The sequence below is a fragment of the Somniosus microcephalus genome, chromosome 12, assembly GCF_052327205.1.
Source record: "Somniosus microcephalus isolate GS21.2 chromosome 12, FLI_Smic_1.0, whole genome shotgun sequence".
Taxonomy (NCBI): Eukaryota; Metazoa; Chordata; class Chondrichthyes; order Squaliformes; family Somniosidae; genus Somniosus; species Somniosus microcephalus.
In genome coordinates this window covers 32,245,489-32,266,759 of record NC_140998.1, presented here as the reverse complement: position 1 = coordinate 32,266,759, position 21,271 = coordinate 32,245,489, and the positions used below count along the sequence as shown (strand labels likewise).

At 47.0% G+C, this 21,271-nt stretch overlaps 1 protein-coding gene across 2 annotated transcripts in view; it reads left to right on the top strand.

The window, feature by feature from the left end:
• Nucleotides 1–9,152, top strand: part of tc2n (tandem C2 domains, nuclear) — a 118,094-nt gene extending 108,942 nt beyond the window's left edge. For both annotated transcript variants that reach the window (XM_086002726.1, XM_086002725.1), the window contains exon 13: nucleotides 6,156–9,152. In XM_086002726.1, coding sequence (XP_085858852.1) covers nucleotides 6,156–6,263 — 108 coding nt within the window. In that variant the 3' untranslated portion in view covers nucleotides 6,264–9,152. The remainder of the gene's footprint in view (nucleotides 1–6,155) is intronic.
• The last annotated feature ends 12,119 nt before the right edge of the window (nucleotides 9,153–21,271 follow it).

Below are 21,271 nucleotides of genomic sequence, written 5' to 3'. Positions count from 1 at the left end.
GTCCTTCCATGGATTTAACAGTTTGAACTTCCGAACTGAATTGGCTCCGTTCGGAGGGACCACGTGTGTGATCTGGTAGAGGTGATAATGGTTCAGATGGGTCATCTTCTGTTTTTACTTTTCCTTTTCTGCTTCTTGGAGACTCTCTGGGCTCCATTGTCAGCTGCCACAGCTGCCAGCTGCATGCGCAGTTCCTCCTTCTCTTCCTCCTGTTTCCGTCGTAGAGCCAGCTTCTCCCGATGTTCCGTAGACTTTTGGTGCTCCTCCATGATTTCTGCACTTTGGGAGTCGAAGTTACAAGCTGGGCAGGACAGGACATCGTAATATTCGGTGTCGTCCTGAGCTAGACCAGTGAGAGGGTCGTCTATTTCCTCCATACCTAGCTGGACGTTAGCCAGCTCTTGTTCCAAATCCAGACATCTTTCCTGAAGAGACTTCTTCATGTGTACCTCTGCATCCAGCTTTTTCTGGGCTTTCAGCAAGTCGTTTACTAGTGACCTCATTTGTGATTTTAATACTTCAACTTCCTTTGGAGATTGATTGATCGGACTATGCAATCCCTCTACCGGAGCAGCTGTTTCAGCGGTCTGTTGTTCTACGTTGACGTGAGTCAGCGTACTTTTGGCATCCAAGGGCTGCTCTGTTGCAGTCATCTCAGTCTGTGTTGCCACCTCAGCTCTTCCAATAACCTTTGAGAGCTCCGAACCCCTTTCGTTTGAATATTGAAGTTCATGTTCAAGTTTTTCCCATTTCAGAGTCCTGTCCTTCAGCATATGCAGGAGTTGGCTGACCGTTAACTCCTCTGACATCAGACGTTTTGTGTGCTCCTGCTCCATTTTCTCCATCAGCTGCTTCTGTTGTCTTTCCAGATTCTCCAACTCTATATCAAAGAACTCTTTCGTTGCATTCAACTCTTGCTCAAAACGGCGAAGCATTTGTTCTAATTGCTGTTGTAGTTTGAAATGGAGTTGAGTTCGAGCCCGGTGTCCCTCAGAAATGGGCACATCAGTAGACTTGCCAGACTCAGAATCCACAGTTAAACTATGTTGTTGTTGCTCAGTGGAATTCTGTGCTGAAACTTTGTCTTTTGCACCTGAGTTGGGCTTACCATCAGAAATGGGCACATCAGTAGACTTGCCAGACTCAGAATCCACAGTTAAACTATGTTGTTGTTGCTCAGTGGAATTCTGTGCTGAAACTTTGTCTTTTGCACCTGAGTTGGGCTTACCATCATCCGTTCCAGAGTCTGGGCCGACTATCTTCACCGAGTTCTCACTCGTTATTGTTTGTAGGAAATGCCAGTCCATATTCATTTTCCTAATCCACTCCCGTCCTAGTAGTGGAGGACCTCCTTCAGATATCACATATAAGTCCATTATTTGACTGTCTTCGCCCTTGTGGGCCACTGCAACCTCTATTTTCCCGATGGGGTACACTCTTTGCCCCGTGTATGTTTTCAATATAATCCCCGTATCCTGTAGGGGAATATGTTGGAATAACTTTCCGTAATCTTTCTTATTTATGACCGTCAATGCCGATCCAGTGTCCAATTCCAGTTTTACTTGGACTCCTTCTATCTGAAGAGTGACCCAAATTGTCTGGAGGTCTGCACCCTTACCAGCGTTGAGTACTCTTAAGCTAGCCAGTTCATTACAGCTTAAGCTAGCCAGTTCATTACTGCTAGCGTCTGAATCGGACTCCTGTTCGGTCACCTTGTGTACCTTTGCGTATTTTCCTTGCGGTGACTTCTTGTTGCTGGTCTTCTTCCCTGACCTGCATACTCTAGCTATATGTCCAAGCCTACCACAAGTTCTACATTCTTGGTTTTTAAACCAACACTGGTTCTGATCATGCGTTGTCTTTCCACAACGATAACATTTGCCAGAACTCACACCCAATTTGTGTGCACTGAGCTCCGGTGACCGTAGCTGCATTACTGCCGTGCCTCTCGCTGCGGCTTCGTGTGCTGCTGCCATAGTGACCGCCTTCTCAAGCGTCAGCTCATTCTCCTCGAGCAGTCGCTTTTGTGTATCCTGTTTAAATAAACCACACACAAATTTGTCTCGTAGTGCATCTGTCAATCCCGTTCCAAACTGGCAATATTTCGCTAATTTACGCAATTCCAGCAAATATTCAGCATTGCTTTCATGCTGTAGCTGCCTTCTGTCGTAAAATTTAAATCGTTCCGCTAGCATCAGCGGCGTGGGGTTTAGATGATCTTTCAGGACAGTAACAATCTCATCGAACGTCTTATCCGCCGGTTCATCTGGTGATAACAGGTGTTTCAATTGCCCGTACGTCTTCGCACCCATTAAATTTAATAATGTTAGAGCTTTATCTTGGTCACGAATTTTATTGGCCTTACAATAATTTTTTACTCTTTCAACATATATGGCCCAATCTTCGAGGTCACTATCAAAGGTGCTAATATTCCCGTGTTTAGGCATTGTAGATTTGCAATTTCTCAGATTTTATTTTCTTTACTTGTTATCAAAGATGGCGGCTTCCCGCTCTTGCCGTCGTCCTCCGCCCACAAAATGGCGGTTTTCCCGCGCTTGGCGGTCTTCACCCGTCCCCCGACGCCGTCTCCCTTCAGCCCTCGAGTGCGGCCCTTATCTTCGCCGCGATCGATAGCCCGCGCTGTGCACCGCGACTCTCGCACCTTGAGCTTCTGCAGCCGCCGCGCCTTTCAGTCCGAGTGCGGCTCTTATCTTTGGTCCCGATCGCTGGCCCGGCTGCGCCCCTCACTTCAAAGCGGCCCGGCCCTTATCTGCCGATCGCTATCGCCCTACCTCTCTCTCTTCCCCAGTCCTGTCTTTACTCCGGTTCACAAGCTGATGGAGGCTTCAGGGTCCTAAGGCCTGTCGCTTCCAGTCGCTGGAAGCTGTCAGGATTTCTGCTGCCCTTCAGTTTTGAGTGGGGTGTTGAGGATTGAAACCTCTCTTCAACGTCCTGTCTTTGGACGAAGCCGCCTGGAATAACTGCCGCAGGGTAAGAGCCTGACTCGTCGCCAGTGTTAAGTATGTGTATTGTATTGAACAAATAACACAAAGACTTAAACATATAACTCAAACAGGTCTTTACTGGTTGGAGGTAGGGACTGCACATAGGTCTTTACTTCATGCCCACAGGCGGGAACTGAGGGGAATCAGTACCCACAGTACTATTTATACCCCTATGGCCAGGAGTGGTACTGCGTATCACTACGCCCAACAAGTAGTGCAGTCCTGTCCATAGGTTCAAAGTAGCACACATATTACATACACAACAATTATGACCTTGTTAACAGAGGATTAAGAACTATTTTCAGCTCACCTTAAGAGTTTACCAGGTCACGCCACGGGTTCCACGCTGCTCGGGGATCATGTCAGGTAAGCAGGGCGGGAGTTGAATGGCCATAGAATCATCTCATTACTCGACAGCTGCAAATGTGCTATAAAAGCTCCCATCTCGCAGCTGTTTACTTTCCAAGTTCAGAAGCTGTTGCTTACTGCATTTGGAAGACAGATTGAGGTTTATGCAGGTTGCAAGTGTTTGGAGCAAACTCTTTATCCAGTGTCACCTCATTGGAACAACCTCTCTCACCATTGACAGATCGCTTCTGTCATCTCAATTTCACCTGCCATCTATTACATCAGAATGGGTACGGTTTATAGTGTTTCACTTTGGTCCTCAAAATCCCACCATGCTCAGCCCCAACATCACCAGGCACACCAGCAGCACCAACAACAACATCAACCTTCTCCGCAATCAACTGATGCTGCACAGGACACAGGGCATCAGCATCTGACCACATTGCTGCCAGGGATGGCCAGATTTACTTCACTTGACGCTGTACACCCTGGCTGCTACATGATGCGCCAGGTTGGCACCACCCCACACCAACACCATAAAGCATCCCAACAATGCCCAAGCCATTCATTTCACACTTACCACCATTGTGGGGTGTACCTTTTATGTCTTGCCATTCACTGCAACTCACTAAGCCACTTCCAAAGGTTCACACAAATCTGTCCAAGAATGCAAAGTGTTGAAAATAAAGATTTCCATGTTTGACTGCACATTAACAGAAACTTCACCTGAACATTGGCTAAAACACACAAGTGCCTACCCTTGTGTGTTGTTACTTGGTATGATTTGGACTAGGATGAGGGTGAGTGTAAGGGGTGGCTAGTGAGATGGGGAAGTGATAATGTAGATAGAGAGGGATGGGTAGAGGTGCAAGGTAAGCTGGTGTGAGCAAGGATGTGCAGGAGTAGGGTAGGGAAGGCAGAGTGATGGGGATGTGATGAGTGGCACAGCAGGATGAGGTTGAGTGTGGCTTTGCAGTAACATTTCATGATCTACTGAGATCATTGAAAGGTTTGCGCCACTGCAGCCTGGTCCTCCTGACGACATCCCTGTTTGTCGTCAGGCTGCGTTGGTCTCCTGGGGAGGTGTCTTCCGCCCATTGGAAGGGAAGAGAACCTCCCCGTGTGCTGTGACTTCCTCCATAAGCATATGGAGGGAGTCATGGGAGAGCCTGGGTGCAGCCGTGCACCTCCGTGCAGTGCTTGTCAGTGTTTGCAGCACCTCAATGCTGTAGAACACTGACAGCACAAATGTCAAATTTAATTTGCGCATGGTCCCTTTAAGGAAACCGGCTGATGACGCTTCATCAAGTGACATCATCAGACCCGCTTCCTTCAATTGGCCGACAAACACACTGGGCGGGCTTAACGAGCCCAATCGGGGAAAATCATTTTGGACAGTGGGCAGGAGCCTACAGTGAGGTTGGGACCTGCCACCGACGTCTCCTGCCACAGACCCGCCGAGGTTGGTAAAATTGTACGGTAGCATAGTGGTTATGTTACTGGACTAATCCCACCACGGCAGCTGGGGGCTTTAAATTCAGTTAATTTTTCAAGGGGTATGGGGAGAGAGCGGGAATATGGAATTTAGATAGTGGATCAGCCACGATCATATTGAATGGCGGAGCAGGCTCAAAGGGCCGAATGGCCTACTCCTGCTCCTATTTTTCTATGTTTCTATCCAGCCCATAGTCATTGTGAAAATGAGCCTTAGTGACAGAAAGAAACACTATTTCAGAATCTTACCCTAGGAACCTAGAATTCAGATGGGTGTTATAAAGGGAATTCTTATGATTCTCTGATTCTCACCCTTCCTCCAACCCTACCCCAAAAACAGAAGCCTTGAACACAATATTAACAATGCAGTTTATTTTCCCAACCACTTGGTCACTTATTAAATCCTCAGGGGTTTCACGTCCCTCGAATCTTTTAGCCAGTTGCCACAGTTGGGATTAGCTTTGTCTGCCCTTGCACCCTGCAGGGATGGAAGCGGTGAGATGGGCCATCTGGCTCCTGTGCACGTGTCTCTACTGTTGACTTTATCTTAAGTGATATTGCCATAACAATAGAGAGGCCAGTGAATTGCAGCATTCCACCCTACCCTGCTCAGCCCTCGCTGTCTAACGGAGGCTCTGTATGATGAGGACTGTCCCAGTAGAGAGAAAGAGTGGGCTGACTCCTGTCGACCTTTAACCCTAGGTATCTGATCCATTAAAAAAAAAAAAAAATTCTGCTTTATTTTTTTTTAAACCATGTGGCTGGGGAAACCCGAGCTGGTAAATCCAGGTCCAGGATTAGTTTAATAAGAATGGATACGTCTCGGTGATAACGATTCCGTTGTTTAACTGACGCAGAGATCAGTATAAGAACATAAGAACATAAGAATTAGGAGCAGGAGTAGGCCATATGGCCCCTCGAGCCTGCTCCGCCATTCAATAAGATCATGGCTGATCATCGACCACAACTCCACTTTCCCGCCCGATCCCCATATCCCTTGATCCCCCTAGAGTCCAAAAATCTACCTCTCAGCCTCGAATATACTCAACAACTCAGCATCCACAGCCCTCTGGGGTAGAGAATCCCAAAGATTCACAACCCTCTGAGTGAAGAAATTCCTCCTCATCTCGGTCTTAAATGGCCAAACCCCTTATCCTGAGACTGTGCCCCCTAGTTCTAGACAGTCCAGCCAGGGGAAAACAACCTCTCAGCATTTACCCTGTCAATCCCCTTCAGAATCTTATGTGTACGTGTTTAACTGTGTATTACCTATGTTTGACTGTGACCTGGGTGCTTTTTAATTTTTAGGTGGTGATCGGATGGGACAGCACTGGAGAGGCTTTGGAACAGTGGCAAGATATGAGCGCAAACCCAGAGAAAGCTGTTGTCAAGTGGCACAACCTGAGCCTCACCTGAAGCCACAGCACGCAGCTGAGCTGCTCCTGTCCCGATCAGACTTGTGTCGCAAAGGACTGGGACTGCAATATGAACTGTTTCTTAGCATTGTGTCTTTTATAAGTAGATTCACGGGGAATGTTAGTATGATGATATTGCATCCTTGATTGTAAAACTTAGGACTTCGTTGGAGACTGAGCACAAACGGCAAAAAAAGCTTGTTGGAGCACATTACGGGACAGAGTTTGAAATTACCTAGTGCGCTGTGAGTGACTTCCTGAGCCTTTGGAACTGTCTTACTGCCTTCTTGTAATGCGCTCCACGCTGTATAATATACACCGACCTAATACCATTGTCTTCATTTTTGTATCTTGGCCGACAGTCAGCGAAAGCTTCCTTCGTTCATTATGCCAACTGAATAACAGTGGACAATATTGCGATTCCTTTCAGTGTATATAATAGGGGACTATCACTGCGTGCGTGTGTGTGTCAGTCAAATAATAGCTTTGAAAAACAACACTTTTATATAAGTTAAATAGAGGCCCTCAATTTGAGTCTTTCAGCTTTAAGCACAACTTGGGCATAAAATTCTGGAGATTGAAGACTTGAAGAGACTTTTTAATGAAGAATAAGAAGATACCCACGTTGAGGAGCAGTCGGGTGTTTAATTTTACACTGATGCAACATTATCTGTTCGGTGGGATATTTAGATGATGATTCCAGGTAGAAAATGAAGAATTTAATCTGAGCAACACTCTGAGCTCTCCATACATACTGTTTGTATTTGTTCTAATCGTTGTTCTATAAGTAAAACAAAGTAGACAATTTCTCTGAAAACCCAGGATAGTCTTATTAGTGATATGAGCATATTTTCTGCTAGCTGATTCTTGCCTATTAAATATCCCCTTCAGGTTACAAGCTGTCCATCTGAAGTGATGGTTGATTTCTGCTGCCAATGTGACAATGGATGCTGAATGTTTCTGGATTCTTTATCTGTACCTCTGTCTTGTATGTTTTAAGTTCAGGCTGCTACCTATACACAATTTGATACTGGACTTCTCTAGCTTTTGGACAAGGTAAATGAACCGATTAGCACCTTTTGGGGCACGAGTACACGTAGGCCTAGAAATTCGGTGGGCTGCGCCACCAGTTAGCACCTAAAGAGGGCACTCAGTGGCTTTAGCGCCACTGGCCGCGCCTCCCGCGATATTTAGCTGGGGCGCTAATGGCAGCGTTAACTTGTTGCGCTGCGCCGCCTCCGATGACGTCATCGGTGTGCGCAGCGCCCCGCTACCGCCCCGATCTCGATATTTGGCAGCGACCGCCTCTGTCGCGCCGTTCGCAAATGGCGCCCGGTTCACGGGGCCTTCCTGTGGCAGCAGTGGCGCAAATTAAGGTGGAGGTGTGGGGCGGCTGTTTTTTCCGGCGGCCGCCTGCCAGCACCTCTGTCCCCGGCCTCCTGATCGCCCCCCGCGGCATTGCCGGCTGTTTTTCGAGAGCCCAGCACTTCTCCTCGGTGCCGGGCTCTTTTGCCGGCACTCGCGATCTCTGATCGCGCTGGTGCAGGCCCCTCCCCCTTAAGAATGGGAGGAAGGCCTGCAGTACCGCAGCGCGCACACGCTGCGGCACGTTGCGCTGCGATATTCAGTTTCAGTGTCCTAAGAGGGACGCAGAGCGCCTCGAGCCTCGCCCCGTGTCCCTCTTGGGGCGCTCAAGCTGAATTTCCGGCGGTGGCTACTGCTCCAAACGCTGCGCTAAATCCGGCGCCCAGGCGAGCTTGGCGCCCCGTTTGCGGCTCCACCCAATTTCTCCCCCGTAGGATTTGCATGCCCGTGCCTGTACATTTTTGGCCGCACTTTACCCCATGTTTGCCAGTGCAACTCATGCAAGATGCGTGGTCCAGGAGTCCGGCTGTATCTGTGGACGGTGTTCAGAGATGCTGGGAGAGGGAGAGTTCAGCTGCCCGTGCCCTAACTCGCACCAAGTCCCGTTCACCCGTCACCCCTGTGCTCGCTGACCTACATTGGCTCTCAGTCTGGCAGCACCTCGATTTTAAAATTCTCACTCTCTTGTTTTCAAATCCCTCCATGGCCTCGCCCCTCCCTATCTCTGTAGCCTCCTCCAGCCCTACAAGCCTTCGAGACCTCTGCGCTCCTCCAATTCTGGCCTCTAGCGTAGCCCCGATTTTAATCGCTCCACCATTGGTGGCCGTGCTTTCTGTTGCCTAGGCCCTAAGCTCTGGAATTCCCTGCCTAAACCTCACCGCCTCGCTACCTCTCTTTCCTCCTTTAAGATGCTCCTTAAAACCTACCTCTTTGACCAAGCTTTTGGTCACCTGCCCTAATTTCTCCTTATGTGGCTTGGTGTCAAATTTTGTTTGATAACGCCCCTGTGCAGCACCTTGGGACGTTTTACTATGCTAAAGGTACTATATAAATGCAAGTTTTTGTTGTCCATGCACCAATTTCCATTTCTGAGAGCTGCCCAGACCTAAAATGTACAGATCTGGATGAATTTACAACCAATTTGTCTGGGGTGTGTCTTCAGGAGTGTGGAAGTGGGAATGGCTCCATCCCATTATTGAGATGGGAGCTCCATTTTGCTGGAAATGGAAATTGGGCGGGGTGTAGAATGGCGTTAAACATGAAAATTCACCTCACTGGAAGCTACCGACTGGCTGTGTCTCAATCTCTGCGATTTGCACTATGTGAAGAAGCTTAAATCCATTTTATTTGCAAATGCATTTTTTTTGACTAAAAATGCTTCAAAATATTTTTTTTATTTCTCTCCTATTTGAATGACAGTAGCTGGGTCTGCAGTGAGTTTGGTCTCCCTGGAGCAGTTTGTTTAGTTGTAATAAAGATTTGCATTACTGAAGAGATAAAATGTATAAACTGGACTGTGAAACGGCTTGGCTTTGTATCGTTCTATTTATATGTTACACAGATGATGTTAATCCTTCCATGGAAAACAATAGAAAGGCCTTCTCGGCTCAGTTACAGCAGCTCCACGGTAACGGAAAAGGAACCTATATTACTAAGGAGACGTTAGAAATGCCAAACTTTTGTGAAAGAAGAAAGGACTTGCATTTATATAGCGCCTTTCATAGAATCCTAGAAATTTTCAGCACAGAAAGAGGCCATTCAGCCCATTGTGTCTGCGCCGGCCGAGAAAGAGCTATCTAGCCTTAATTCCACTTTCCAGCTCTTGGTCCGTAGCCCTGTAGGTTACGACACTTCAAGTGCATATCCAAGCACTTTTTAAATGTGTTGAGGATTTCTCAATCTCAGGATTTCCCAAAGCACTTTACAGCCCTCTGAGTGTTTTTGAAATGTAGTCACTGTTGTAATGCAGGAAACATTGCTCCATTAATGTAAAGTGGGATGTTTTTAGTGCTGGGTGGGTTTTTTAAAACATAAGACACAATACGAACAAATCACATTTGACCCATCAGGCTGTTCTTTCCACAGAGCATGTACCATTTGCCGTGTATGGGGCTCTGCTGAGAGAAGTGACTAATCATGAGTAAAACATACATGAAGATAAAACGCTTCCTGTAACTAATCTAATCCTGCAAACCTCCAGGATATTGGATTCCTATTACAGCCTACACTTCTCAGCCCTGACCTCTTCCATTTCACAGATGCAAAGTCCATAGTCCAAGTTGCTCATAAATTATGCTTTAAAGATTTTCTTCATCTATTTCTGTACTTGTAGCTTTCAATCCTGTTCTTGCAAAAAATTAGCCATTTCCGCTTTAATTGATGGCCGTGGAGGGTCAATTACACTTATCTCTATATTACTTCTAATTATTATAATTCAGCCTTTTAGTTCTGTAAGCACACAACGCTTAAATAACTGGCCCATGTTTTCCCAAAAAAAGACTTGCATTTATAAAGCGTTTTTCATGACCTCAGGATATCCCAAAGCGCTTTACAGCCAATCAAGTACTTTTGAAGTGTAGTCACTGTTGTAATGTCGGAAACACAGCAGCCAATTTGCACACAGCAAGCTCCCACAAACAGCAATGTAATAATGACCAGATCATCTGTTTTAGTGATGTTGATTGAGGGATAAATATTGGCCAGGACACCGGAGATAAGACGGCACCTCCAACAGTGCAGCACTCCCTCAGCACTGCACCCAGAGTGTCACCCTAGCTTTCTGTGCTCAAGTCCCTGGAGAGGGACTTGAACCCATGACCTTCTGACTCAAAGGCGAGAGTGCTACCAATGTCCAGGCACGTCATCACTTTTAAAGACCAGGACCATGCATCTCCCTTCAATTTTCTTTTCTTCAGTGAAGGCCCATTCAGTTTTCCATGGCATCTGCAGGAGCCCGCCATCCCGAAATCATTCCTAAGCCCTCTCCAGTTTAGAAAAGCCTCTTCAATTTTCATTTTGAATGCATCTTTACTGATTTATTTATATGGCGGTTAAAGCAATGCTGTGCTGATCATCCAACTTCACGTTAACTGGAAACTTTCAGTGAATGATCAGTAACCACACTTGATTCTCCTTCCTTTTCCAGCTTTGCTAATGGACAAAAAAAAATCCAAATTGGGCCTGTTCATTGTCTGCACTTTTCCTGCTGCTGCTCCAAGTATATTTTATCCTCATTAAAATCCACCTGCACCCATCCACTCAGTTTCTTCAGATCCTTTTGAATATCATCAATCTCCCTTCCATTTGTCACTTGGGCTACATAGCTTGGTGTCCTCAAGAAATGTTCTAGTGCCTGACCAACGGTTCCACCACAGACCCAATTCACGTATGGACCGGGGTCAAGCAAGGCTGTGTCATCGCACCAACGCTCTTCTCGATCTTGCTGCAATGCTCCATCTCGCCCTCACTAAGCTCCCCGCTGGAGTGGAGCTAATTTACAGAACAAACGGGAAACTGTCATCCCATCCTCTGGCGTCGAATTACAGTATGCAGACGACGCTTGCGTCTGCTCACACTCGGAGGTCGAACTCCAAACCATCATTGTTGTGTATGTACCTTTAAGAGAAGAACTGATTTTATACTGCAGTACCGGCAGTGACCACACCTGTATAAAAAGCCCTAGCAGGCTTCTGTACTTCAGTCTGACGTTTACCCTCTGTTCAGTAAATACCTATTTTATTGTTCTCCTGCAGTCCGTGTATTATTGATACTCGGGCACTACACTGGCGATGGGCAGGTTCGAACTCACCTGCAGTACTGCATCACCTCACAGGGATCTTTCCCTGAGAAGAAGCTTCTTGGAGGTCGAAGTCAGAGCAACGGGCGTCGACCGCGGGCAACCGCCCAAGGATCCATCGGTGTTCGGAGAATTGCGGGAGAGGCTGTGGAGAGCTGGGCTTGGCTCCCCAGTCAAGGTGTTCCAGCAAATCGTGCTGGTAGCAGGTAGTGCGCTGAACCTTCCGGACTGCGGCGGGCTCGAGCTCGATCGAGCGGCTGTGCAAAGGGGCCACGCAGCGTCGTCGGGAAGAAAGAGAGAGAGAGAGGGTGGAGCGCACAGGGCGCGGTCGGTGCTCAAGAACCGGGCAGCATAGAGAAAATAAAACGAGGGGAAGGAAAAGTGAGATGCGCCGAGCCGCGGGTCACCGCCATTACCCTGTAGAACGCTAGGAGCAGCGTGGCAAGGGGAAGAAGGAAAAGTGCGGGAGGCGCCATTTTATTCCATTGGGGAAGAAGGAAAAGCGCGGGAGGCGCCATTTTATTCCATTGGAGAAGAAGAAAAAGCGCAGGAGGCGCCATTTTAAATCACCCAAGATGCCGAAGAGTGGCAGTATCACTGCTTTCGACAACGAGGTAGAAGACTGGACCACATATGTGGAAAGAATTGAAGTGTACTGCAATGCCAATGAGGTGGCCAATGGAAAGAAGGCGTCAGTATTATTAAATTTGATGGGCGCGAGAACGTACGGCCTATTGCGGAATTTAATTACCCCAGCTAAACCAATGGAGAAAAGTTTTGAAGAGATTGTTAATATCTTACAGGAACACCTAAACCCTACACCGCTGCTGATAGCAGAAAGATTCAAGTTCCATAAAAGAAACCAGCACAAAGATGAGAACAATGCTGACTATCTTACGGAACTACGCAAGTTATCGAAGCACTGCCAGTTCGGAGCAGGACTGGCAGACACCTTATGGGATAAGTTTGTCTGCGGGCTCCAGAGTGAAGGAACCCAGAAATGACTACTTTCGGAAAAGGACCTGATGCTAGAACAGGCTTTCAGCGTGGCAGTATCCTACGAAGCAGCAGCACAGGGAGCTGCGGAAATACAACAGAAACCACAAGAATACAGCGCTAACGAAATGGTGTATGGAGCAGAAAAGTGCTATCGCTGCGGCAGAACAATCCATGATCAGAAGGACTGCTGGTTTAAGGACGAAGTATGCAGGCAATGCGGGAAAATGGGACATATAGCAAGAGTCCGCAGGTCGGGAAAGAAAACCAACACTACAAGAACTACTAAGGAAAAGTACAAGAAAGTAAAAAAAAATGACAGACAGTAGTTCGGAAGATCAGGAGAGTGATAATGAATCCGGGAGCAGGAGACTAAGTTGTCTAAAGTTACACAACGTGATCGCAAAGGAGGATCACCGAACCATTTGGGTCACCCTCATGATAGCAGGGTCCCAAGTAAAGATGGAATTGGATACAGGATCAGCCCTAACTGTCATGAATCGACGAGACTATGAGCGGCTATTCTCACACATACCCTTGAAGGACACGTCCATTGTATTGAAGACATACACGGGGCAAAAAGTCTACCCCAGAGGAAAAATAAGGGTGCCAGTTAAATACAACGGCAAGGAAACACAGAAACTGTATCTATATATACTACAAGCACGGTGGCATAGTGGTTAGCACTGTTGCCTCACAGCGCCAGAGACCCGGGTTCGAATCCGGCCTCGGGTGACTGTCTGTGTGGAGTTTGCACATTCTCCCCGTGTTTGCGTGGGTTTTCTCCGGGTGCTCCGGTTTCCTCCCACAGTCCAAAGATGTGCAGGTTAGGTTGATTGGCTATGATAAATTGACCCTTAGTGTTAGGGGGATTAAACACATGGGGTTATCAAGGATAGGGTGGGATATGTGTTGGTGTAGGGGTTACGGGGATCGGGTGGAATATGTGTCGGTGCAGGCTCGATGGGCCGAAATGGCCTCTATCTGCACTGTGGGGTTTCTGTGATTCTGTGAAGATGGAGGACCACCATTATTGGGACGTGAATGGATCCGAAAAATACAATTGGATTGGCATTCCATTCAGGCGCTAACTGTGACTGACAAAAAGAATGATGACGTCACACCTGGACGACTGTCAAAAATTCTAACTGACGCGAAAGAGGTGTTCCAACAAGGACTTGGGACTCTAAAAGGAGTAAAGGCAACGATAAAAATCAACGATAACGCAAACCCAAATTTTTTTAAGGCCAGACCGGTACCGTACGCGATCCGCCCAGCCGTTGAAGCAGAACTGGAGAGCCTGGAGCGTTCGGGTGTGCTGTCCAAGATGGACTGGAGCGAGTGGGCCACACCCATCGTTCCTGTAATGAAGAAATCATTGAGCAGCACGCCTGGGGCGCTGAAGAAGGTTCACATCTGTGGGGACTTCAAGGTAACTGTGAACCCAGTCCTGCACACAGTACAATATCCACTTCCACGGATAGAAGGTATTTTCACCTCACTATCTGGAGGGAAACGCTTTACAAAGATTGATCTGGTCCAAGCGTATCTACAAATGGAGGTGGAAGAAGCATCTAGGAAATACCTCACGATAAACACTCACAAAGGCCTTTACCAGTACAATCGACTGGTATTCGGGGTAGCATCAGCCCCGGCTATTTGGCAGAGGACGATGGAACAAGTCCTGCAAGGGATCCCAGTGTTATTTGGACGACATCCTGGTTACGGGCGAAAATGACAGTGAACACCTTGCCAACTTGGAGCAGGTGCTCACTAGATTGCAGGAATATGGGCTATGAGCCAACCGCCCCAAATGCGAGTTCTTCAGGAGACAAATCTCGTATTGTGGCCACATGATTGATGAGGAAGGGTTGCATAAGTCGCCAGACAAGATTGAGGCTGTAGTCAAGGCTCCAGCACCGGAAAATGTGTCGCATCTGAGGTCGTTTCTCGAGTTGGTGAACTACTACCATAAGTTCTTGCCGAATTTATCTACAATTCTGCACCCACTGAACGCCCTGCTGCAAACTGGAGTAACATGGAAATGGAGTGATGAGTGTAAGCGTGCCTTTCAGAAATGTAAATGCCTAATCACTTCAAAAGAAGTATTGGCCCACTACAACCCAACACTACCGATTCGGTTGGCATGTGATGCGTCTCCCTACGGCATTGGAGCGGTGCTGTCACACAAATTCCTTGACGGTTCAGAGAGGCCAATAGCCTTTGCGTCGCGCTCGTTAACCTCAGCTGAGCGTAACTACGCCCAGATTGACAGGGAGGCCCTCAGCCTGGTGTGGGGGGGTGAAGAAGTTCAATCACTATCTGCACGGGCAGAAATTCACCCTACTGACTGATCATCAGCCCCTGGTCTCCATTTTTAACCCAAAGAAGGGCGTTCTGGAGATGACAGCGCAACGGCTGCAAAGATGGTCACTTTTTCTAGGGGCACATCAGTACGACATAGAGTACAAGAGTACGAAACAGCATGGAAACGCTGATGGGCTGCTGTGCCTACCGTTGCCTACGGTAGAGGAAGCACCTGCAGTGGACCCTGTTGAGATATTCCATGCAACCATAGTCGAATGTCTGCCTGTTACAAACTCAAGTATAGAGAAGGAAACCCGAAATGACCCGACACTCTCTCGGGTCTATGATTTGACGGTGAAGGGATGGCCAGCACATGGTGACTCACTGTTGCCAGCATTCTCGCCAAGGAGAGAACAGCTGTCAGTGTGCCGGGGGACCTTGATGTGTGGATCCCGAGTGGTAATTCCACCCAAGTTGAGAGACAGAGTGCTCAATGAGCTTCATGAGGGTCATCTGGGAGGGGTAAAAATGTAAAGCTTAGCCAGGGCTTATGTGTGGTGGCCGGGAATCGATAAACAAATCGAGGACCTGACCAAGAGCTGCTCAGGATGCCAGAAAGTCCAAAATGCACCACCACAGGCCCCTCTACACCCATGGGAGTGGCCCTCATCTCCATGGCAATGGGTACACATTGATTTTGCTGGTCCATTTATGGACTCAATGTTTATAATCGCCGCGGATGCCCATTTGAAATGGCCAGAGGTCATCAAAATGTCCTCCACCACCACGGAGAAAACTATTGCAGTCCTACGGACCATCTTCACCAGGAATGGCTTGCCAGAACAGATTTGCTCCGACAATGGGCCACAGTTTGTGTCCGAGGATTTCCGGAGGTTTCTGAGGAATAATGGGGTGAAACATTACACATCTGCCCCATATCATCCAGCCACAAATGGATTGGCTGAGAGGTTTGTTCAGACCTTTAAAAAGGCAATAAAGGCGATGTATAACGACGACATACCACTACAACACAAGGTAGATAATTTCTTGTTTGCTTACCGGAATGCGACACATGCAGTCACCAACCAAGCTCCAGCCATAATGTTCTTCAACCGAAGGCTAAGATGTCGCCTGGATTTGCTCAAACCAAACATAAGACGAGATGTTGAGGATAAGCAATTCCAGCACATCAATGAGAAGCCACCCCGGAGCTTCAAGATAGGGCAACCAGTCTTGGCCCGCGACTACCGAACAGAAAAATGGCAGCCAGGAACGATATGCACACAGCAGGGACCACTAATGTACACAGTGGACTTTGGAGAGAGCATCGTGAGACGCCATGCTGACCAGATTCTAGAGTCACAGGAACAAGCCAAACCTATACCACGAGCATGTGCACCTGGCAATGAACCCAAAGTACAGATTGCATCTACCTCAGAAGCAGTGGTATTGGAAGCTGACGAACCAACCAATGACAATGAGCCAGAATCGACTCCGCCACAAGAACAGGATACTCGAGAAAGGCGCTATCCAGTCAGGATCGGGAAGCCTCCTCAAAGACTGAACTTATAAATAATTATTTCAGTTGATGTATATAGTACCGAGAAAATTGTAATTGTAATTAGTTATTATTTAGTTGTTAAATGAATGTTATGTACTGTTTATCTAAAAGGGGAGGAATTGTTGTGTATGTACCTTTAAGAGAAGAACTGATTTTATACTGCAGTACCGGCAGTGACCACACCTGTATAAAAAGCCCTAGCAGGCTTCTGTACTTTAGTCTGACGTTTACCCTCTGTTCAGTAAATACCTGTTTTATTGTTCTCCTGCAGTCCGTGTATTTTTGATACTCGGACACTATACTCATCAACACCTTCACTGAAGCGTATGAGAGCATAGGCCTTACACTAAACATCTGTAAGACAAAGGTCCTCTACCAACCTGCCCCCGCCACACAGTACTGCCCCCCGATTATCAAAATCCATGACAAGGTCTTGGACAACGTGGACCACTTTCCATACCTCGGGAGCCGACTGTCAACAAAGGCAGACGTCGATGACGAAGTCCAACACTGCCTTCAGTGTGCCAGTGCAGCCTTCAGTCACCTGAGGAAGAGAGTGTTTGAAGACCAGGATCTTAAACCCGGCACTAACCTCATGGTTTACAGAGCAGTAGTAATACCCGCCCTCCTGTATGCCTCAGAGACATGGACCATGTACAGCAGGCACCTCAAAGCACTGGAGAGGTAGCACCAACGCTGCCTCCGCAAGACCCTGCAAATCCATTGGCAGGGTAGGCACAGCAACGTCAGTATTCTCGCTCAGGCCAACATCCCCAGCATCGAAGCTTTGACCACGCTCGATCAGCTCCGATAGACGGGTCACATCGCATGCCTGAAACGAGACTCCCAAAACAAGCGCTCTACTCGGAGCTCCGACACGGCAAGAGAGCCCCAGGTGGGCAGAGGAAAGGCTTCAAGGACACCCTCAAAGCCTCCTTGAAAAAGTGTAACATCTCCACTGACACCTGGGAATCCCTGGCCCAAGACCGTACAAAGTGGAGGAGAAGCATCCGGGAAGGCACCGAACACCTCGAGTTTATTCGCCGGGAGCAAGTGGAAGCCAAGCGCAAGAAGTGCACATCAACCTAAGCACCCCACACACCCGCCCCTTCAACCACCGTCTGCCCCACCTGTGACAGAGACTGTAGGTCCCGCATTGGACTCATCAGTCACCTGAGAACTCATTTTTAATGTGGAAGCAAGTCATCCTCGGTTCCGAGGGACTGTCTAAGAAGAAAAGAAGAATATTTGAAAGTGTTTTCCTTCTGCTCATTTACACGTCGCCTCAACAGTTGACAGAGCATCACTGTGCAATGGCATCTCTGTTCGAAAGTTATGAATTGGAGCTCCTTATATCTGACTAGGGGTTGTTTGCTGCCACAGAAAGGAAAATGTGTTGAAATCGTATCCTTTACAATGCCGCCATCCCTCTCCCTGATCAGCACATATTAAGATAATTTCTCAAGCAGTCTGAATTAAGAAATGCCTGAAGCATAGCCTGATTTTGGACTGAGTAATGATGTGGGCTTGCCAATTCAGTGCGTTATGCTTAGTTGCGTGTTATGCACCATTGTGCTTTTGTGGATCGGTGTTGGCTGGAATCATCACCATGAGTGGCTCTTTGTTTCCATTTGCTGCCTAGGAACCATGTCTGCACTGTCAAAGCTTACTGTCTGGGGCAGTCAATGTTTTATTTGTTTTTCCATGTCAATTTAATTTCCTCTGCACACGCAGTCTCTGTATGTTTTTTCCCTCACTACATGGCGAGTGTTTCCTTGGCCCAGGATGGGTGTACTCTGGATCCAGGATGGATGTACTCTGGATCCATGATGATTGTACTCTGGATCCAGGATGGGTGTACTCTGGATCCAGGATGGGTGTACTCTGGATCCAGGATGATTGTACTCTGGATCCAGGATGGGTGTACTCGGGATCCAGGATGGGTGTACTTGGGATCCAGGATGGGTGTACTTTGGATCCAGGGTGAGTGTACTCTGGATCCAGGATGACTGTACTCTGGGCCTAGGAATCGCGTACTCTGGATCCAGGATGACTGTACTCTGGGTCTAGGAATCGCATACTCTGGATCCAGGATGACTGTACTCTGGCTCTAGGAATCATGTACTCTGGATCCAGGATGAGTGTACTCTGGATCCAGAATGGGTGTACTCTGGGTCCAGGATGGGTGTACTCTGGATCCAGGATGGGTGTACTCTGGCTCTAGGAATCATGTACTCTGGATCCAGGATGAGTGTACTCTGGGTCCAGGATGGGTGTACTCTGGGTCCAGGATGGGTGTACTCTGGATCCAGGATGGGTGTACTCTGGATCCAGGGTGGGTGTACTCTCGATTCAGGATGGGTGTACTCTGGATCCAGGATGGGTGTACTCTGGATCCAGGGTGGGTGTACTCTGGATCCAGGATGAGTGTACTCTGGCTTTAGGAATCGCGTACTCTGCTCTATCACCAGCACTGCGAGTTTCCTCGGGGGCTTCTCCCACTCCTCTGCTGGAACTCAGACATTTCTGCGTGTGAATGGGATTTCCACCAAAGCTAATGGCTGCGGAGCAGGAGAAACCCCGAGGAAAAAATCACGTCTACCTTTTATGTCCACCTGAGGTGGCAGATGGGACCTTGGTTCAACTTTGCATCCGAAAGACGACACTTCCGAAAGTGCAGCACTCCCTCAGTACTGCACTGTAGTGTCAGCCTCGATTTAACAACGGTTTCAGAATCCACTAGCTATACAAAGTAGGGAGTGGACTTTTGCACTTGGGCAATGCGGAGGTACACTCTGTGGAAACCCATGTTAGTAGACGGGGTAATTATTATGGATGAAGTAGTTGGTGATCTTGGCTTCAGATGTCCAAAGCAGCAGGATATTGGATTTTAGTTGAATTCCATCGGGGTCGTCATTGATTGAATCTGGATGACTGGTGAATTCTGAAGTTTCACCTTGTAACTTAGGAAAAGTATAATTTTATATATTGAACTTTCCCAATGTAAACTCCCATGTTGAATTATTTAAAGGAAAATAAATCTATAACTGCATTCATTCATTATCTGAGCCCATTTTTGATGCCGCTGGTTATGCAATGAAGCACATTCAGGAAGAATGAGGGCTCTAGAAGGTGCTATTTATTTTAAGACTATAGCTGTCTCGCCCTGCACTTCAGATGTGGACAAGACATATGTGTGTGGCCAGGACTGTGCCTCATTGATTCATAGAGTTATACAAACTTACAGCACAGAAGGAGGCCATTCGGCCCGTCGTGCCTGTGCTGCCTCTTTGAAAGAGCAGTCGTGCTCAGTCCCACCCCCCGCTTTTTGTCCGTAACCCTGTAAGTTCCTCATCCTCAAGTACCTGTCCAACTCCCTTTTAAAATTATTTATGGAATCAGCTTCCACCACATTTTCAGATCCTGACAACTCTCTGAGTGAAAACATTTCTCCTCATTAGGAGATTATCAGATTATCTGGTCATTACCACATTGCTGTTTGTGGGAGCTTGCTGTGCGCAAATTGGCTGCCGCGTTTCCCACATTGCAACAGTGACCCCACTTCAAAAGTACTTGATTGGCTGTAAAGCACTTTGGGACGCCCGGTGGTCGTGAAAGGCGCTATATAAATGCAAGTCTTTCTTTCTTCTTTCTTTCATCTCATCTCTAGATCTTTTTCCATAAAGTTTGAATCTATGACCTTTGGCTATCGACCCACTCACCAGAGGGAATATTTTTTCCCTATTTACTCCATCAAAACCTCTCATCATCTTGAAAATCTCTTAACCTCGGTTCCAAGGAGAGCAGTCCAAACTTTTCCTACCTCCCCTCGTAATTGAAGCAATTCGTTTTTGTTAATAAAGGACATATTTGAAGCTGGAAATTCTGATCCACATTTAGGCCAGATCTGAAGAAACTAATTTTGTAAACTGATTACTAAAATATTAGTATTTTAAAATATATTTACTGCACAACTTTGTTTTAAAATATAGAAAACCTGTCGGTGATATTTAAAATGCTAATAAAGGGTAGAAAATTAATTCTTTTAAAATGGTTGCTGCCAATTTAATTATGTCTTGCCAACTTTCTTTGAAAATTAGTTTTTTTCTATTAGAAGGAATCATACATAAGTTCAATAGTGTAAGGGGTTTTCTCCGATACTGGTCCCCCGTTACACACAGTTCTTGGACGTCAGGATTTATAAGAACAAAATACACACGGCGCAGGATTTTAACTCAACCTTTGATTCATTTGTTTATTGAACACTCGCACACAATTACCTTCCCAGTATAAATCCCTATGATTTATATCAGGCTAACAACCCCAAAATACAAACCCATACGCAAGGGTCATTTGCATTGACACAATATGACACAGTTAAACCCGTCCGCGACTTGACTGTTACATATAAAGTTACCCGGACTCAATCACAAAACCCTTATTGTGATCTGACTGAAACTCACAAACTTACTCAGACTCAATCATAAAAGCCCCCTCTATGATTTGACTGAAACATACAATCACCACTCCCGATCGGCCGTCTCTTGGAGTTGATTGTCGGCCCGAATCTGCCGCGGCTTCCACCACACGCTGTCTTCGAAGTGATCTTACTTTAAACCAAAACCAACTTGCAGTATTTCCTGGCCCCCTCCTGAGCATACGATTCGTTTCAAAAATGCATGAATTGTCCCTGGTATTGTCCATTGATTTGAGGTATCTTTCTGACAATGCAACCTTCAATAAATTGACTGCATAGGCAAAGTTGTTGGTTTCTGTTAGCATTCGTATTCAAAAGTTTTGAGGCCCGGCCCATTGTCTGGGCCTGCACTAAAACTAGTTATTCGGGGGCCATGGTCTAAGGTGGACAATGTAACCCCTTAAGGTACATGAATATGTGGATGTTCTTGTTCAGATTTTAGATTCATAGTTTCGGCTGCAATGTTTGAATTAACCCTTAATTGCCGAGCCCTCTTTGCGGGCTCTG